This window comes from Phoenix dactylifera, chromosome 2 (assembly GCF_051530095.1).
Source record: "Phoenix dactylifera cultivar Ajwa chromosome 2, Ajwa_hap1_PhDact_Kaust_v1.1, whole genome shotgun sequence".
NCBI lineage: Eukaryota > Viridiplantae > Streptophyta > Magnoliopsida > Arecales > Arecaceae > Phoenix > Phoenix dactylifera.
This window is the reverse complement of record NC_143191.1, coordinates 55,596,098-55,614,845: the sequence shown is the minus strand read 5'-3', so window position 1 is coordinate 55,614,845 and position 18,748 is coordinate 55,596,098. Positions and strand designations below refer to the sequence as shown.

At 36.8% G+C, this 18,748-nt stretch overlaps 3 protein-coding genes across 7 annotated transcripts in view; 1 reads left to right on the top strand and 2 right to left on the bottom strand.

Annotated features, from left to right (window-relative positions):
* Window positions 1-1,773: 1,773 nt before the first annotated feature.
* Window positions 1,774-7,135, bottom strand: TPR1 (Tetratricopeptide repeat (TPR)-like superfamily protein). The gene is made up of 6 exons (XM_008803538.6): window positions 7,009-7,135; window positions 6,732-6,894; window positions 5,125-5,301; window positions 3,135-3,261; window positions 2,801-2,914; window positions 1,774-2,089 (listed from the first exon to the last, which is right to left on the bottom strand). Exons 2-6 carry the CDS (start codon window positions 6,882-6,884, stop codon window positions 1,974-1,976), a joined length of 687 nt encoding a protein of 228 aa, XP_008801760.3. The 5' UTR covers window positions 6,885-6,894; window positions 7,009-7,135; the 3' UTR covers window positions 1,774-1,973.
* Window positions 7,136-7,145: 10 nt separating this feature from the next.
* Window positions 7,146-12,765, top strand: LOC120108034 (small ribosomal subunit protein bS1c-like). 4 transcript variants are annotated; one of them, XM_088717062.1, is made up of 4 exons: window positions 7,146-7,808; window positions 11,005-11,056; window positions 11,424-11,713; window positions 12,641-12,740. In XM_088717062.1, exons 1-4 carry the CDS (start codon window positions 7,726-7,728, stop codon window positions 12,657-12,659), a joined length of 444 nt encoding a protein of 147 aa, XP_088573188.1. In that variant the 5' UTR covers window positions 7,146-7,725; the 3' UTR covers window positions 12,660-12,740. The 4 variants fall into 4 exon arrangements, with proteins under 4 accessions (XP_088573188.1, XP_088573189.1, XP_088573187.1 ...); XM_088717063.1 differs by having other exon boundaries at window positions 7,225-7,808; window positions 11,424-11,705; window positions 12,641-12,765; XM_088717061.1 differs by lacking the exon at window positions 12,641-12,740 and having other exon boundaries at window positions 7,225-7,808; window positions 11,424-12,251.
* EMB1441 (zinc knuckle (CCHC-type) family protein) overlaps window positions 12,363-18,748 on the bottom strand; it is a 23,149-nt gene continuing 16,763 nt past the window's right edge. The window contains exons 11-15 of one of the 2 annotated variants that reach the window (XM_039121558.2): window positions 17,713-18,660; window positions 17,518-17,599; window positions 16,240-16,620; window positions 14,586-14,821; window positions 12,363-12,928 (exon numbers count right to left, since the gene is read on the bottom strand). In XM_039121558.2, coding sequence (XP_038977486.1) covers window positions 14,631-14,821; window positions 16,240-16,620; window positions 17,518-17,599; window positions 17,713-18,660 — 1,602 coding nt within the window. In that variant the 3' untranslated portion in view covers window positions 12,363-12,928; window positions 14,586-14,630. Of the gene's footprint in view, window positions 12,929-14,430; window positions 14,822-16,239; window positions 16,621-17,517; window positions 17,600-17,712; window positions 18,661-18,748 lie in introns of those variants that run through there. The other variant, XM_039121557.2, reaches the window with a different exon arrangement.

Below are 18,748 nucleotides of genomic sequence, written 5' to 3'. Positions count from 1 at the left end.
TACACTCTCACATTATATCAGACGATTTTCACAGGTTCAATATAAACTTTCATCGACAAACAACTAGGAATATTTTCAACTTTACCTCCACAAAAATTATTCCATTCAACTGCAATGGGATACTTTTAAAGAAAAGGAAAAACAACTGCATGAGAAATAGTCTTTCACCTGAACACAGGGTCTTGTTTGGTTCGTGAGAAAAGAAAGAGAAAAGTGTAGTCAATGAAAAAACAAAAAAGACCACCACTGAGGTGGTAGTCTACTGGGAGCGTGGCCTTACTTCCAACCAAGTGGTTCCAAGTTCGAAACGCACGGGCATCGATTAAATTGTGGAGACCGGATGCTCCCTACTTGGACACAGGGTATGGAAGGGCTTATCGCTCTACTGGTAGCCTCGGTGGTGCCAGGTGTGACGTACTCACACGTGGTATTCGTGTCGGAGCCTAGAGGGGTAACCGAGCTGGGCCCACGAATGGGGAGGGTATGAGTAAAACCGGCCGGGGTGCCCAACACAAGGTCATTTCTGCCCGCATCGAACATTCTCCTGGCAGGGTGAGGGCCCAGTGGAGGCTGCTATGCGGGGGTGGGCTTGTCCCTTCCTCCCCTCTTCCCCTTTTTTAAAGCAAAAAAAACAAAAAAAAAAACAAAAAAAATCTCTTATTTGGTTAGAGTTTTCAAAAAAGAAAGATAAGAAAGTAGTATTCCCATGAGAAATAAAAATCCATGAGGGATATGAAAAAGCTACTTTTCCACCTGTTGGGAATTAAGATTTTTTTTCCAAACTACCCTTAAGCTATCAAAATCAATAGATAATTAAGGATATAATAGATATTTCAGAAAGTAAATACTCAACCAAATATATCATTTTTTATAGTCAACTAAACATAATAGAACCATTTTCCTAGGCATAATATTCTCAAAAATCAACTTTTTTTAAAAAAAATATTACAGTAAGAAAATTCTTTCCGTGAATCAAACAAGTCCTAAATGTTTGTGAATCAAACAAGTCCTAAATGTTCAGGAATGTGCCATTGGAGAGGAGTGGGGACAGACCGGTGGGTTGTTCCACCATCAACACTTTAGCCATGCCCTCTTGTTTCCTCTCCCAACTTTATTCTTAACTGGATTCTCTTTTGGGTTTTGTGGGTTAAATGGAGATGGGGGCTTTGGGCCTGCAAGGAGAGGTTGGGGACAGAGATTTTCATAGGAGCCCATCCTCTTCTCTCCCTCACTTCATATTATCTTGACAGTATAAGATATGAATCAGGATATTATTGCAATTTATCTCGATTAACGAAACCCCAAAAGAAGGCAGAGTCAGATGCACGTACACAAAGACCATAATGTTTTTCTTTCACAAAAAGATCATAATTCGGTACCATCAATATATCACTAACTAGTAAGCAATAATCCAAGAGTCATTTACTCATCGAGATTACTGGTTGGTGTATCCTTCTCAGCCAATAAGCATTGTCCCAACTATCTGGGGATTTAACAATGCCTCACCTGCCAAGCATTCCTAGCTAAAATTACTGTTGATGTTCTTTTTAATCTTTCTAAAATATATGATTAAAATTCATGAATATTAAATTTGAATCATTCCATATACTTCCAATAAGCATTGTCCGTTTGCCAAGCATCCCGAGAACACTTTGTTCTTCACACCATTTTATTAAGAAATGAAAAGGTTGGGGAAATTTCGCACCATTTCATTTCATACATTCTGTCATCTCAAGCACACTTGCTCCTCATCCGAGCAGAAGACCTACAGCATGAAATAAAGGAAATACTGATCACAGCACATAAAAGATCTGTTTCATCCAGAAAGAGATACAACTATGGACTATTGTCCAGTATAAATAGAACAAGCAGCCAACACCGCATTACCAGATGTCCAAATTCACATTCAAACAATAAGAACGATATACATCTTTTTCCTTTTGGCTATGTGTTCCAACTTCCAACTTTCTTGCCTAGCGCTGAAATTGGATGGAGTATGAACCCGTATTTGGATCTTTTACAGCTTTAAAGTTGTCAAGGTTCATTCCAAAACGTCCCAAAACAGAATTTCCCATCTCCTTCAACTTCCCTGCAAGGAGTCAAAAGGTGTTATCTTAAAAAAATGCTATGAAAGATTCTTCGATGGGTAAAAAGAAGCATAGCTTCCTCTTTGACATGACTTGAAATGGAAATAGTGAGAAAAATGGGTTTCCTATTGTTTTATCTCATTCTTTCATTCTAAATGTCAAATTAAAGTTGATATGCCATACTATGAGACTGACAAATTATAATTGAGAGGAAAGACATCCAACAATAATGGATGAAGCACAAGAATTCACCAAATGCTATATGGTTGTAAAGATGTAGCACAATTGTAATGCGAGATATTCTGCTGGCATATTTGAACTTGGTGCATGTTCAACGATATTTCTATTGAATCAAAAACCATATGCAAGTGAAAATTTAATTCTAGCAAGATTTTTTGGTTGGCATATCTGATCCTAATGCATATTCATGTTGAGTGAAAATCTATCTCCCTTGATTTACAAAGGACTACAAAATAGGAAGGCAGGGCGATAAGTAGACATTACAATTCTAAAATTTAGTCTTCTACGAGTCTGCAAACCTATTTCACCATCACAAAAGACAGAACTAACCAACAAATTCCATAAGAGCAAAATATAAATCAGAATTTGTCAAAAAGTCAAATGAAAAAACATCGAAATCCAATTTATCTTTATTTGCATAAGAAAAATTGTTTATAAATATAGAGAAGGAAATACATGTTATGTGAGCTTACCAATCATCTCTTCCTTCATCTTCTCTCGTTTTTCTGCTGCAATAGGCTCTAACCGTCTTATGTTCCTTCTAGCTTGATCATTTGAAGGATCTAACTCCATGACTTTTTTCCAGTCTGCAAGAAAATTTTACAAGATAAGTACCACAATTTAAGAATCCATCCATTAGAACCATTAGGCAACTTTCCAATTCTCTCCAGAGCTTTTACCAAAATAAGTGGTGACTGATATATTGGAGGAAAAACTTATAAAGAAACAGAAAACAAATTATATAACAAAATGAATGACAGCAAAGTAAATCTTCAACAGAATATATAAATAAACATTTAACCATACCTGCAATAGCTTCTTCATAGCGTTCAAGCTTTTCATGTGCCTCCGCTCTTCTGAGCAGTGCTTTTATATATGAAGGATTCAACTCCAATGCTTTTGTGCATTCCTTGATAGTGTCATTAAATTTTTCCTGAAGAAAATTGAATGCTTCAATGACAAAAAAATCAAGCTGAAATACTTGCTGAATGAAGTACCAGAAAGAAAAGAAATACAAGCTGAATGAATAATGGAGCAAGTGGGTGAGATAGGTCTGGTTATAAACACTTCATAACTTATTGGGTAGAATGGCACCAACCTATTTTCCTTCTAGGGTGGGTTGCATTTGCACATAGCATAGATTTATCAGATCTTTCAAATGAGGTCAATGCTACAAGATTAATGCCCGACCCACCATAAGCTGAATCTAGATTAGGTATAGGTCAACTTAGACGCAAGGATAGGGTGACAAAAGTATCATGGTATACACCAATATAAAATTCTAAAATGAAAGAACTTCCACCACCATTTTCAGACAACTGTGGATGAACTGGCCAAAACCACTGAAAGTCAACTGAAAGCAGTCAAGTTTCTGCTGAAAACGATGGAAACCAAAACTTAGAGAGGAGGTCAATTTTCAGTTCACACTAAAACCATCCCATTAAGTATCATCTCAGCATTCAGGTGCCAGTCATTCATCATGGATAGGGCCAACTCTTAGACGTGTATCTTGGATTTCATTTCCTCAATGAATTCTGGGTGGGCTGTTCACCCTCCCAATTTCTCAAAAAAAAAAAAACAACTTAGAAGCACCCACATACCATAAGAAGGAATGCCAGAAATTCTAGGGTAATTGAGCGGAGTCAGTGTTTTAACTAAGCAAGGATGATTGGAACAAATATTTTTATATAATCTTTGACAAAAATTATAAGAAATTTTGGATAACTAGGGGACAAAAAAAATTGCAGCTTATCTAGAGTCTAAAAGTGTGTATATCAGATCAGCCCAAACTCCACATTCTTTAAGTTTTTGAGGATATCAGGCAACCGGAATCATCCTAAATAAAAAGTTAAAAAGAGTATAAATGCTGACTCTGACCTGAACCAACAGGTCCTTAAATCAGGGTGAGCATTGCAGGTCTGTTTAATCCAACCCGTGCTATCCTATAGTATACAATACAATGAGACCTGTGCCTGACAAAATCTTGCTAGAGGATACAGCATATGCTTAGAACTAGTCATAGATGACCAAATTATAAAGGGTTTAAAAGGCGGAAGCAAAGACATCTTCAAAATTACATGAATATATTTGGTTAAAGGGAATATATAAGAACAAAGGCTTACCATTAAAAACAAACATATGATTAAATTCCATAATAAGGCAATCATAAAGCCCGTGCAAGAATGATAGTTCGATCAACCATTACAATAAGAAAAAATGAATGTTTATACAAAAACGATGTGAGCAAGCTTCATTGCAAAATCATCTTTCAAAGAATTCTAGAAGAATAATTATAAACATTTCCTGAAAACATAAACATGGCAGGACACCATGCAATATCTTCCAATATAAATTCCTTCATGCATACATGGTACTTCGACTTAAAAAAAGGCATGCAAAGGTTTCCAAATAAAGTTTAGAAGCATCTTTAGACCAAGAACTACAGAGACAATTTAGTGTTCTGTAGCATTGAAGGTTGAAAAATAAAGTTATAGTTAAAAATTGGATATATCACCAAGGAAGCTGACACATATGGAAACATTAAAAAAACAAAAAAAAAAGACCACAGAAAAAAAAGCCAGGCAGCTTTTAGAAGAACTTGTACTGAATATTATGACTATTTAGTAGATATGGAGACTCTAGTATATTAATCAAGTTTTGTTTCCAGAAATCTGGGTTTTATTCATATAAGATTCACTAAGATATTAAATACGTGGATCTTCAAAGTTGGGAATAGAAGACAGAATTAATAATATGAAATTTTCCATGAAAAAATGTCGGGGAAAAAATGGCCTACCAATTTCAGGAAGCATACGCCGCGGTTTGCATGACATATGGAACAAACTTCAGATGAAGGCACTTCAGAGGCAATTTGCAACGCAAGTTCATATTGCATTAGGGCATTTTCATACTGCCCAGCCTTAAAAAGTTTATTTCCTTCTTCTTTTGCATCATTTGCTTGATTTAGAGCTTTCTGCTTCACAAGGAAAGGATGATTTAATGCAATGTATTCTGAAAAGAAGCTAAAAAGCTTCGTAGCATACATTACTACCAAAATAGTATGAATAGAACTTATGTGATGTGATATAGTGACAAATGTGAGAACCCATGCTTGAAATAAATGAAAGGCAAAGCAGATTATATATCTGAACAACTCAAACCAATATTTTGTTTGTGCAAGTATTATGCATCTTGGAAGGGGAGGATTCACTATCCTTGTATACTTTAGGTTACAGTGAAAACTAAAAATTTCCTCCTATAGAAAACTGATCCTATAAGATTTTACATCTATATCTAGCTCTTCTGTAATCCTCATCCCATAAGCCTGAAAAACTCAATATGGTAAGCGTTAAACTATTGGGAAATAATAAGCATAAAATGCGAAATGATGCTAAGAAATTTTAACATGCGAAGAAGATATTGAAAAACCACAAAGGATTGAGTTGCATAGGAAAATAGACTACAGATGACATGAGAACTTTGCAGGAAACAACAGAGGCTGCCAATATGTGATTAAAGAATCTAAACATAGACCATGAGACATGCCAGTGGTGAAAAGTGACAAAATGAAATTTTCTGGCGTAGAAGATGTGGCAGGAAAGCCCAATGCAAATAAATAAGAGAATGTCCATTGTTTATGATTATGGTTAGATATTGATATCTTCCGCCATATAGGAATTTCAGAGTTTTCGAGTAAAATTCAAAGTTGTTGGTTTAAAAAAGTATCATTCGAAACTCACGCATCGAATATGTTTTGTAATATGTATAAAACTATTCTAGCAGAGATAGGACTGTTGTAGGCAATGTAAGGCAAAGCTAGTGCAAAATTCATGAAAAATAAATGTATTTCGGAAACTTCAAGATTAAAACCAACATAACTATAAAAATGAAATCAACAGAATTTATACAGTTATCTATAGCAAAATCCCAAATCACCCAATATAAACAAGAGAATTCAGCCCAAACGTTTGAAATATGGTTCCCATTGCAAACAATTAGGGACGAGTTTCCAATAACCCAGATATTTTTTCCTAAATTATGGGAGGTATTTCCCAACTCATGGATCATCCCATCAAGTTTAGTGCACCAGAGAAATTACAATGATCATTTCTCTTTTGTATAAAAAATTGGATCCCTTTTATCATCAGATAAGAACATGGCATTTGGTTTTCGAGTCCATCGCCTACCTTTTTTTTAAAACCTAAATAACACTCCTTCGTAGGACCCCACAAAATTCATAATTGATAAAGAATCTTATGTACAAATTAGAAGGCAAATTTCAGGTACTAACAACGGATTACATATAAAAATCTAAACTTTAAACCACGGGAAAAAAGACTTCCACATCTACAAGAATCCAAAATTCATAAAAACAGATCAAAGTAAAAATAAGCGAGATCGGACCTCCTTCAACTGCTCGTCCGTCAGCGCGTCCTCAAAAGCTTCGTCCTCGCTGCCGGCTCCTTCCTCTGATGGGGCCACCGAAGCCTCCGGACCTCTCGGCTCCGGCCGGCTCTCCGGCGCTTCTTTGCTCTCTTCCGGCTCGATGACGACCATTTCCCCTCGGCTGAACCAAGATCAAAAGAGAAAGAATTATGAGACAAAGGGATGAATCAATGATTCGCAAATCGTATTCGAATCAACTGGAACTAGGTTTGCTCCGATCATATGATCCGATTACCAAGATCGAGGCGCCGATACCCCGGGAACTTTTTTCTAGGGTTTTGGAGATGCTTCGAGAGAGAGAGAGGCGATTCCGCTATAAATAAGCGGACGAGGCGGTTTATTTAACATGCTTATATGTGAAAATAGTATTATACGGTGGTTTATATGTAAAAGCGCCTCTATTTTATTTTAGATACTCATACGTGTAACGTGATAGGGTCTTATATGTGAAAACGCCTGTAGACCGCGGAAAAAGTTTTATCTAATAATACTAGTAATTTGCCTGGATAATTACAGTAAAACGGCGACGCATCTGCCGAGTTCACGCAGCGGGTAAATTAAACCAGTTGCGTGGTTCGGATCCGGTAACGTTTTCTCACGTGTCGTGCACGCGTGCAGTATGCTTGATGTAATTTAATGCGCAATAAGGGAGCTTAAACTAATTTTTCCAGTAGACCTCTCGTTCCCTCGTCTTCTTCCCTTCGCTCGGCCGTCGGAAATGGCCGCCCTATCGACGCTGTTCTTCGGTGTGAAGCAGCCGCCTCTATTCCCCTCCTCCGCCGCCTTCCCTCTCTCCAAGCCCTTGTCTACTTCGAGATCCCAACGGAGGAACCCCTTCTCTGCGTCGCTGGTGGTCATCGCGGCTGTGACCATCTCCAAAGCCCATACCCGGGAGCGGGTGAGGCTCAAGTAGCTATTCCGGGAGGCGCGAGAAAGGTGCCTCGTCGATCCCATGGACGGTGTCTTCTTCACCCTCGACGATTTCCTCGCCGCCTTTGACAAGCACGACGGGTCCGAGCCCAAGTTGGTCCCAAGGTTCGACATATCCTCTCTCTCTCTCTCTCTCTTTCTGTAATTTCGCGTATTTAACATGATTTGGTCATGTTTGGAGCTTAAATGCTAGCCTGTTACTTTGATAGAATGTGGTTTAGTCTGATATCATTGGATTTGTAATTTTGACAAGACGTAATTTGGTCATCGACTAGCCATCTTAAATTGCTAGGCGCTAATTGATTTTATAACTTGTCATCTAGACTGACAACTTTTCTGTGTCAACTTGAAGTGAATTATTAAACCTGGATGCATTTTTTATTAAATTTAGCAATATACAAAGCTATACATCTTTTCATGCTTTCTTTTAACCAAATTATACGACTTATGTGACAATCTGATGATGTTATTGTTGTTTTTCTCTCTAGTTTAGGCCTAAATGTTTGGATTTTGGGCCCTTTTCTTTTCTGTACAACTACTAATTTCAGTCTGTTGTGATTCTATCGATATTATTAAGTCAGCTATTTAATACTTGCGGGTTATTATAATTCTTTGCAGCACATGAGATCCAACTATTTTTCCATTTTTTTTTCTCCCCCAAGGTTAAAGGAACTGTCTTTATGACAGATGATAATGGTGCTCTTGTGGACATTGTAGCAAACTCATCTGCATGCCTGCCTATTCAAGAAGCATCTATTTATAAAGTTTCACATGTGGCAGAGGCAGGCATATATCCCGGATTAGAAGATGAGTTTGTTGTAATTGGTGAGAATGCAGTAGATGATCGTTTGATTTTAAGTCTACGATCAATTTGATGCGATCTTGCATGGGAAAGGTGCCAGCAGCTCCAAGATGCTGTTGTCACAGGTAAGGTGTGGATCATGTACCACATCTAGTTGTCTCCATCTAATGATTTCTATGTTGGCCCTTTTCTTGGCAAACATGGATCTGCTGATTAGGTCTCATGTATGATATTAGTCTCTGGTCCTTTTTTCTATCAACTTTAGCTGATCCACTCCCAGGAAGATTTGATGTTTTTAGTTTCAGAGTATTCTTACTACTATTGCATGATTGACTCTGTTTCCTGTATTTGCCTCTATATTTCTCATGTTTTTATTGGAAAAGTAATATTGGAAAAGCAATACTGAAGGCTTGCAGCATTGCAAATAGCCATAAGGGATCAAGATAAGACTCTCCAAATGCCAACTTTGTCTCATATTGCTGCTGTTCATTTGTATTCAGAAGCCATGGAGGATTTTATCGCTTTATCTCTGTCTAAATGTGTTGCTATTTAAGCTTCATATACCAAGGTCTCTTGCTTTTGCATCAAGAATTGTTTTGAGCTGCATAACACATTAGGTTTTGAATCTTAAACAAACTTGAATCTCAAGCTTGCCCTTTACATTTATATTCCTTCAAAGTTTCTACTAAAATTCTCCTCAATTTCTTATTAATATTCGCATTCAAACAAACATTTACAAATTCATTTCATTAATTCGTGTTAATGGAGCAAAGCCTCTCTAGGTAATCAAAGAGCCTCCTTTTCTTCTTCTTTCATCAAATGCCTATCTTGAATTGGCTGTATTATCCAAATAAAAATATGCAAGAGTCACTGAAAACATATAATTAAAATCCTCCAACTGCAAATCATGTGTAGCATGTGGAACCAAGGACAGAATATACTTATGTTTCTTCAATTCTACTATTTAAATTATAATAATTGATGAAACTGGAGTAAGCAGGAAGTGCTGTTACTGAAGGATTAATGTAAATCAATATAAACGGAATGCTTGGGTTTGGTTTGAGCAGTTGAATAGAGAATGGGGGATCAAAGAAACACAGGTGCGAGTGCTAAAGCAGCAAACTGTAATTTGAAAAAGCTCATATTGTAGCATACCATTAATTGAGGTGACCAAAAATAGATTGATCAAGGTAAATTGCTTATGTAAATAACATAAATCTTCAGTGGGTTGAGGTTCATTCAAGTTTCTGACAACCTATCTAGCTTATGGTTGCAAAAAAGTAAAAGTGGAGGAGATTCAGGTGGTAGAGCAAGAAAGTATGTTTCTTTAAGGCAAACACATTGCGTAAAAATTGTCTGCAGAGTACAACACTGTATAAGTCACAATTTATTAAGGAAAGCTCCACGTCTTTATGAAATTGAGGAGTTAGTGTGGTATCATGATAGAAGCTTCCTGTATCTAAGGCCCAATATTTCCTTTGAAATTGGAAACTAATAAGTGTTAGCAATGTTTATGAATGGAAAGATTGATAAAAGGGAAAGAAAGTTTTGAGCAATCATGAATAGGTGCTGCTAATCTGCAAAATGAACTATTTTAAACATTTTGAAGACAATTGGATGGACGGCTAAAAGTTTTTTTATCAAGTGGTTGTGTGGCAAAAGGTTCATGTGCGGAGTCAAATAACAGTTCTAATTATTTATGTCCGTTGGCTTTTATATAATTTTAGGTTAAATTTAGAGTTTTGAAGAGTTCTACATGCTTGAGGGCAAGGTTCTTGTGTGGATGTTGCACTGCAGGCACAACCATTACTGGAGGGGGGACCTATGTTGATGTTGCACCTTAGAATCTGGTATCTGGACTATGATGCAGTCAAACATTCTTTAGGACTGATGCGATGTTATACACCAGAAATATGGCAAAGGAAACTGCTTGCAGGAGTCCCCTTGATATATTTTTTTCACTCTATTAAAGAACCAAAAGTTTAGGATTAGTTTTCTTTGGATATAGTTCTTAATCCTTCTAGGTGAGTATGTGCTACAAAATTCTGTATGCAAGGGCATGAGCTAATTTATTAGATTCATTTATGGACTGGTAGAATTTATAAAAGTTTGATAATCCATGGGTCGTCTGTCATCTGTAAACTTGAGTGATGCCAAAATTGTGGTTGAATGACTCCTTCAGACCCTCTTCTTCCTCCTACAGACCCTCTTCTTCCTCCTTGCTTTATTGTATTAAAATATTTTACATATCTCCTACTAATACATGTAGCCATGTTGTCTTGGATTTGTTAGGAAGGATCACTGAGTTAGTTAATTTCCCTTCCAAAAAATGAAAACCTACTCATAAATTGCATCCAATTATCAGCTCATGGAACAGATCTATTGAAATTTGGAACTCAATATTTGCCTCTAATTATGATTTTTAGTGAGGTCAACTTATAATACTGTTTTGCCCTTCATGCCTGCCTTTTAATGATCACATGCTTTTATGAACTGCAGGTTGTTGGGCAAAATAAAGGAGGTGTGGTGGTCATCATGGAGGGCCTTCATGGTTTGTACCATTTTCACATATTTCAATGGTGGTTGTTGTAACCTGATATCTGCATATTCTAATTTATTGGTGCAACTTAGTTGAACACCTAGGTTGTTTCACTTAACAACCATTTCCAAGAACAATCTCGTTATTTTTAAAGAAAAGCAAGGAGAAGTTTCACTGTGTTGCTTGTGAGTAATAGCACAACATTAGCTAATAAATCAATATCTTTTCCCGATTCTGTTGATATTATAGAATATATAGATCTTGTAGACATCAGCCTCTATTTTTTGGCAAAGTGGCACTCTTTGTCAATAAAGTTTACTTGCACTAGTCTGATCTAGTACTACTTGTTTCTGATTCTTGGACTTGATGTGCCAACTAGATATCAACTGCAAGAGAACTCATCAACAAGAAACTGCCTCTGAAATTTGTGGAGGTTGATAAAGAACAGTCTTGGCTTGTTCTCAGTAATTGCAAGGCTGTGGCAATCAATAAAGCTCATATTGGAATAGGGTCAGTTGTCACTGGAATTGTTCAGGGCCTGAAACCATATGGTGCCTTTATTGACATAGGTGGAGTTATTGGCCCTCTCCATGTTAGCCAGATAATTTATAACCTTGTTTCAGATGTTGCGACAGTCCTGCAGCCTGGTGACAGGCTAAAGGTATACAAGTTTGACTCTTTCATGTTCTCTTGATTGCTTGGCTGTTTTCAAGAAGGTTCTAATGGAAGCTTCTTATTACTACTAAAAGCCATGTCTATGAAGACACTTTTCTGAAACAGAGATTGAGAAGTAGTAAAAAGGCAGCTTTACCATCATAATCATAATTATCTAGACTTTTCTCAACTGAGGCACTTTATGGTATTCCTAATCTTAGTTCTGCTTAGAAGCAAGGTTTTATAAAAAGAATCCCACATAGTTGTTTACTAGCATATAACCTACACGATACATGGGATACGATTTTTTCTGTTTTTCCCAATAGTTCTTGAAATGCAATGTAATAAATTATAATGTGTAGAAGGCTTCAATAGCCAAGTTTCTATTGCATGTTAAGCAATGAACTTTAATGATTGTGAAGCAAAATTTTCTGTCATTAATACTGGCATCCACAGAGCAAATGAAGAACTTTGTTCAAGCAAAGCCTCCGTGCAAAAATTTCCATCACTAATACTGGCATCATTAACATCGCCTCATGGGATGCACGGGGAACAATTTTCTCTCTCTTTCCAATTGTTTTTGAAATGCAATGTGACAATATAACAAATTATAATAAGTATAAGGTTTCAATAGCTAAATTTCTATGACACATTAAGCAATAAATTTTAATGATGGTTAAGCATATTAATACCAGCATCATTGATATCCATTGCATGTTAAACAATAAGCTTTAATGATGGCCGAGCATATTAATATCGCCATCATTGATACTAGCTCTCATGTGGCGAATGGAGAGCTTTGCACAAATTGTGCCTCCATTTAGATGCATATAATATAAGGCTTGATAATTACCATCGTGCTTTATTATAATTGTCTCAAATAACACTGTCTACCTTGAGTTTCAGCTCCAAGTAATCGAACTTTTCCCACTTTTTATGCAGAGTGGCTTCTCGTACTTGAGGTGATTGTAGACCCCTTCATGCCAATTGTACCCATCAAGGATCTAGACATAGCAGGATCCCACTGGTAGAGGTGTAAAAATGGAACGAGTAATTTTAGCATGCTGCTGCTACTCTTTCTTCCATAGGCTTCTACGGAGATACTTTTTGTCAGACATAGTTGTTATCATCAATTCTTGCTTTTGTATTTTTATGCTAATATTGTTGAAATGCTAGGAAACATCCTCCGCAATGTTGTATAAATGGTGTTGATAAGATCATGAGAAGTTACTGGACAAAGCAGAGAGTAGCTATCAGTCTCATATTTTCATTTAAGGCTGCAATTGTAGGTTTTGGATAAATTTAAATTTTTGAATTTTAAAATTAAAATTCTTTTAGGAGGTGTTTTGTTGTTAAATAGAGCAAGTTCAAAAATGAAAACAATTGAGTATAAGAATGAAAGAAAAAATGAACTAGAAATTGCTGCAGTGGCCATGATTAGTAATTTCAATATATATATATATATATATGTATATGAAATAGCATGATTTTCTAGTATATTAGGGACATCCTAAGAAAACAAGCTTTTGATAATAATATAGAAATGTGGTTGTTGATCAAATATAATAAGAGTTAAACCATATTATAGCATTCTGAGTTGTATATTATGGTCGCCAGAAAGGGAGGTTAAGATCCTGCAGCCCTGCACAGGCTGATAGATCAAGTGCACAATAATGATGGAAAGCATCAGCCTTCTATAGAGGACCTCCTTATGTGGGTATACCTATCTCCTCTGTAGATAGATATTTTTATCTCCTGTGTGACCATAGATGCTCATATTTTTATTTCTTCTGCTTCAGCACTAAATAGCACGGGTAATCCAACTTGCACTTAAAAAGGTTTATATAACCACATCGTTTGTTTTCAACTATCCTAGTTTTAACCATTGTATACACACTGGCCTTTGATACGGGAGATATTGACTGCTCCCTACGGAGTTAATCACATGTATCATGGCAAAATGCACACCAATTGTCACTAATGAAACTCCTTTTTCCACCTTCCAAGTGTGTGACACCATTCTTCTTCCTTGGCCAGATTTCACGTTCGTGTGTATGTTCACTAGAACCGGAAAAAAAACTTTTCCATCCCTAACCAATTTACCCACTTCAAACGGCCATTGGCTCCCCATCCAGCTGAAGACAAAGCTCTAGCCGGATCAGAATGACTGATGAGAGGAACAGTTGCTCAGCTTGAAACTAGGGCGGGGATCTCCTTCTGTTACAAGCACGGGAGATCAGGACAACAACCATCTAAGCATCTGACAATGGCTCAATAACGTTCTGAGATAGACCCATATTGTAGTTTTTGGTTGAGCACAATGATTGACCGGCATACACGAATCCATCCCAGCAGAAGACGTTATACAAACCATTCAGATCAAGGATTGCTCTGGTACATCAATTGACAAATGATCCATATGCTGCCTGAGCTAAAGCGGCTATCATGCTCCCAAGCAATTCCTGGCAGATTCTTAAAGAATTTTAAAGAACCTAGAGAGTTGAGACTTTCTGAATTTTTTCGAACTTAGGAAAGAAATGAGAACCACCTAATGAAAGACACCTCGAGTTTATAGAGTAATCCGTTTCAAAATTCTATCGTCCCCATTTCTGAAAGATACACATCTAATGAGAATGAGGGTTGCTGTCAATAGGGTTTCTCAGCTTGCTAAGAGCCACCCTCTAATCCGCACATAACTAGTTCGTAAGTTATTAAACAGAAACATGCACTCGTTCGCAAACATGTATTTATGAATGGAACTCCAAAACTTCTTTACATCCACAAGATTTGCAACTACGACCATTTAAGATGCAATCCTTTTACTATTAGTATTTTAAATTTGGTAAAAATATGAGCTTAGCAGCAAAAGAACTGGCAACATAGTTACCTTGCTACAAGTGAATAATCTCCGACCAAGACCTTTCAACCTTTGCTAATTATCCTTGCCGGATTTTTTACCTTTTTTCTGTTTTTGCTTTAACTGAGTTAGACCTGGTGCTGTAATCTTTGCATTGCCAACAATTGCAGCCACCAATTCTGGCTCCGTGCAAGCTTTCAATAGTTCTTTTTCACGGTTTGTCACTTCAGGCATATGCATAAACAAGTTCATTGCAGTTTTGGCAGCTGAGGCAAAGACATTTCAATCAGTATATCAAATATGTAAAATGGTGAACTAATTGCATACATGATTAAATTATCAAATTAACTGCATATGCACACCAACACACAAGTGCACGTGCACATGTGTGTGTGTGTGTGTGTGTGTGTGAGAGAGAGAGAGAGAGAGAGAGTTCTCATGCAAAAATAAACCATTTTCACTATAACTGTGAACCAAGGCATGCCTGGATTTGAGCATGATTTACAGGCTCTAAATATCCCCTGAAACAGCAGATATCATATCTAGTGACAAAGTAACTTACAATGTCAACAAAGCAAGATTAATGAAGCATATAGAAATGCACAAAAATTGAAATAAGTAGCCATTTATTGTTGATGGATACAAGTTTGAACAAGGATACCAGACAAATTTTGAAATTATTTTCATTTGTTTCTTGATATACATTATCAACACTCAATTGCAATTGAATATCTATGTGCATCACTCACCAGTATGATCATATCTAAGCATCTAGCCAACAATGTTGAATACAGAAGCCTAACTCGTTAGTTTTGCATCATTTTCCAACATAACATTTTATGAGATCAAGATGTTGAAGCTGTTTACAGATACCATCTTGATTCCTCCTCTTCCAAAGATGTCCATTAAAAAAATGAACACTTTGACTTGCACTTGGAAACTTTATATGCATCTATGATTCACGTTTGACTTCATTTGATATTCTTGAATTGGCCCTCATCACAAACACATATTACATTTCACGATTTCAGAAATTAAACAAATCCAACTAAAAACAGGGTTGATCCTCCACAAACATTACATTTCATGATTTCAGCAACCAGCAACTATAGTGAAGCCATCAGTTTGTGGATAAAATGTTTAATGAAATATTGTTTGTCTTCTGAAAGGAAAACAAGATTTTATACCATGAGACATCGACCATGCAAATAAATCACCTGCCCTAGAGAATAGTGGCTAGATGCATGAGGAACATCTTGATAAGGAATGATTGAGCTTTAGATTTTTCAGTGCCCCCAAAACTTATGATACTCAGAGAGTAATCTGAGTTAAACTGAAGAAAATCCATATTAATGTGTTTCAACAGTAGCACAGAAAAGAGTCAAATATTTTGGCCTAGTTTGGGCTTCTGACAAGGCATAGATACAAGTGAATCAATCATATATTACGCAGCTTACACTATCAACTTGACATACAAGTAAATCAATAAATAAAAGAAATAAAATTTATGAGACTTCTAATGTATAACAGCTCAGTGATAAACTATTGCCAATCTGAACCAAAAAAAAGTTGATTGCTAATAATAAGATCCTTCTAGAAATGATGAATATTATAGGACTAATGAGACAGTGGCAACTTTTACTTTCATGGCTTCCCAGTAATTCACAAATGATGAGGAAGATACCTTTTCCTTTCTTTGCGGTGCCTGGAGTTATTTTGACACGGTATTTGTATGTCTGCAATGCATTATAGGGGCCACAGACAGGTATTGCATACAGTAAGATATCATCTAGAAGGGGATTGCCTGTAAGATAATCTAAATCATTTAATTTGGCCCTCTCTTCTTCCCCTATCTCATGGATTCCACTCTCCTCAATAGAAATCCTATCCATCTCACTTGTAGTTTTATCCAATTCTGCATCCAGATCTTCAAAGACATCACCATTGGCATGCTTATTCACTATACCCTGCGATTGATCAGTTTCCAAAATAGTTTCTGGACAATCCCGAGAAAGGTGACCAGACTTTTTGCATTTATAACAAATTTTGGAGGAGTCATGCTGACCTGATATATCCAAAAAGTAAGTTTCAGAAGATGGCCTCAAATGTTGTTCGTCAAAAATGAAATGCAACCATCAAAAATGAAAATGCAACAAAACTGCATTCAAAAAACAAAGTTAAATTTTAACCTGAATTGTTAAACAGATATGCATGTGCCAAGAACCGTGCCGCGACAAGAGGAAAATGAAAATACATATGATGTTAATGTGCATATTTGCATTAATGGATGAGGAAGTAGATCCCTTTGCATCAGATATTTTAAACAGTCATAATATCAGAATATATAGAGAAGCTTCTGATGCTATTAACAAGAAAATAAATACGAGGAAAAGGTGGCAAGATAACATGAAAGGGCTGTTCGAATATTCCTCCAGGATTGAGCTGAAAATCCTGCAGGATTCATGGACTGGGCCACCCATTTAAGCATGGCTCTATCAACCAAACACCTCCCAGCTCAAATTCTGTGGAAAGAATGGATCTTTTTTTTTCTTTCTGCAGCCCAAAGGCTGGGCTTTGGGAAGACCCTTAGAAGATGCAAGCTAGATGGGCAAACAGGTCTGATTCCTACAGAATTTTCAGCCCAATCTTAAAGGAATATCCAAATAGACCCAAGATGCGCATCACTCCAGCATGCATGCATATAACCATCTGTGTAATATTAATATTTGTAAGACTATACTAATAGAAACAAGTATAACAGATATGCCCCAGCTATGCACAAAGCATAATCTGACTACATTAAATCTATTCAATTGATCCGCCCATACTCATATTCTTAAGCATAAAGAATATGAATGATTCAAGTAAAATATTTGTCAGGATACATGCTCCAATTAATATCAATTTTCAGAGGAACCATGTGTTAATTAAATTTACTGCGAACGAAATGTTAGTAAAGTACCAGTCCCTGATCTGGTAATTTTGCCAGCTCCTCCGTCTTGATCTTGTGAGTCCTTTTCTTTTTTGGGAGCTTTACCAGCAGACTGAATTTATTAAAAGACAATCAGAACCAGAACTGGGGAAAAAACAGTTGAAAAAGGGAAGAAAAATCAAGTCTCCTTAACAAATCAAAATAAATTTGATGTTATGTACTCACTGCAAGTAACGCCATACGAATTCTCCTTTCTTCTTCATCCTGTTCTGCATACTTTTCCTTAATCTTCTTAAGTTTGCCCTTCTGCCCACGGGTGATCTTTTGCTTAGCTGGCTTCATATTCTCATTATTTTTATCTAGCTGAGAACCTGATGGAGCACATTCATTGCCCTCTTCTTTTTTATGTGAGCTATTTACACTATCGCTACTATTATTCTGGCCTTTCTTGAGTTTACGTCTTTCTGCCTTTGATACGTAAGGCTTCTCTCTTACAGTACCTTTTTTCCCTTCACGCTCATGATCCTCCATTGAATTTGATTTATAAGCATCAAGCCCAGCACCTTTACCAGATAGTTTAGCAGGACCAAGGCCAAGAGCCTCATCAATGAGAACAACAAGTTGGGATGAACCAGAAGGTTCACTTTCTTCATCAGTATCAGATAAACTTCCACCATGCAAATTTTTCTGCTGGCCTTCTTTGTCTCCAACAAGCTCTTCAGATGGGTTAGCAATATTAGGATTAGGAGGTAAAACTCCAGAAGCATTATCAATTGTAGAGGTGCTATCAGGATCCACCTTAGAATTATCTGTGTTCAATCTGGAAAGATGACCCAATTCCTTACTTGTGCCAGCATCATCCAAAATTTCTTCATCGGAATCAGAAACATTATGCTCTTTATGAGATGCTCCTTCCATTTCTTGCAGACCTTCATCTTCACCTCTTACCCTCCTTTCATTCAGATGGGATGCCAAAGAGCTCTCATCCAAACGAAATAGAATGCCAAAACCCATAACTAGGGGGTGAGGAGGAAGGAAATTCTTTTTACCACGAATCATGAAACTACCAACTGTAAGATATTCCCCAGAGGGAGCTGTTTTACTAACTTGATGGGGGTACACCCACCAAGCACTTGTTACAATCTTTGAGTCCCATGCCTGACTGTGACACACCTGCAAATAAGAACATGTTTTAGAAAAATCTAAACCCACAACCTAGAATATAGTGAAGCACAAAGGCAATTGTTATATTACGCCATAT

What these genes read in the sequence shown, in the direction of transcription:
- LOC120108034 (XM_088717061.1), top strand. Translation starts at nt 7,726, where the DNA reads ATGGACGGTGTCTTCTTCACCCTCGACGATTTCCTCGCCGCCTTTGAC. An exon ending in GAGCCCAAGTTGGTCCCAAG is followed by an intron (nt 7,809 to 11,004) that starts GTTCGACATATC and finishes TATGAACTGCAG; the next exon opens with GTTGTTGGGCAAAATAAAGG. An exon ending in CATCATGGAGGGCCTTCATG is followed by an intron (nt 11,057 to 11,423) that starts GTTTGTACCATT and finishes TGTGCCAACTAG; the next exon opens with ATATCAACTGCAAGAGAACT.
- TPR1 (XM_008803538.6), bottom strand. Translation starts at nt 6,884, where the DNA reads ATGGTCGTCATCGAGCCGGAAGAGAGCAAAGAAGCGCCGGAGAGCCGG. An exon ending in CGGACGAGCAGTTGAAGGAG is followed by an intron (nt 5,302 to 6,731) that starts GTCCGATCTCGC and finishes CTTGTGAAGCAG; the next exon opens with AAAGCTCTAAATCAAGCAAA. An exon ending in CTATGAAGAAGCTATTGCAG is followed by an intron (nt 2,915 to 3,134) that starts GTATGGTTAAAT and finishes ATTTTCTTGCAG; the next exon opens with ACTGGAAAAAAGTCATGGAG.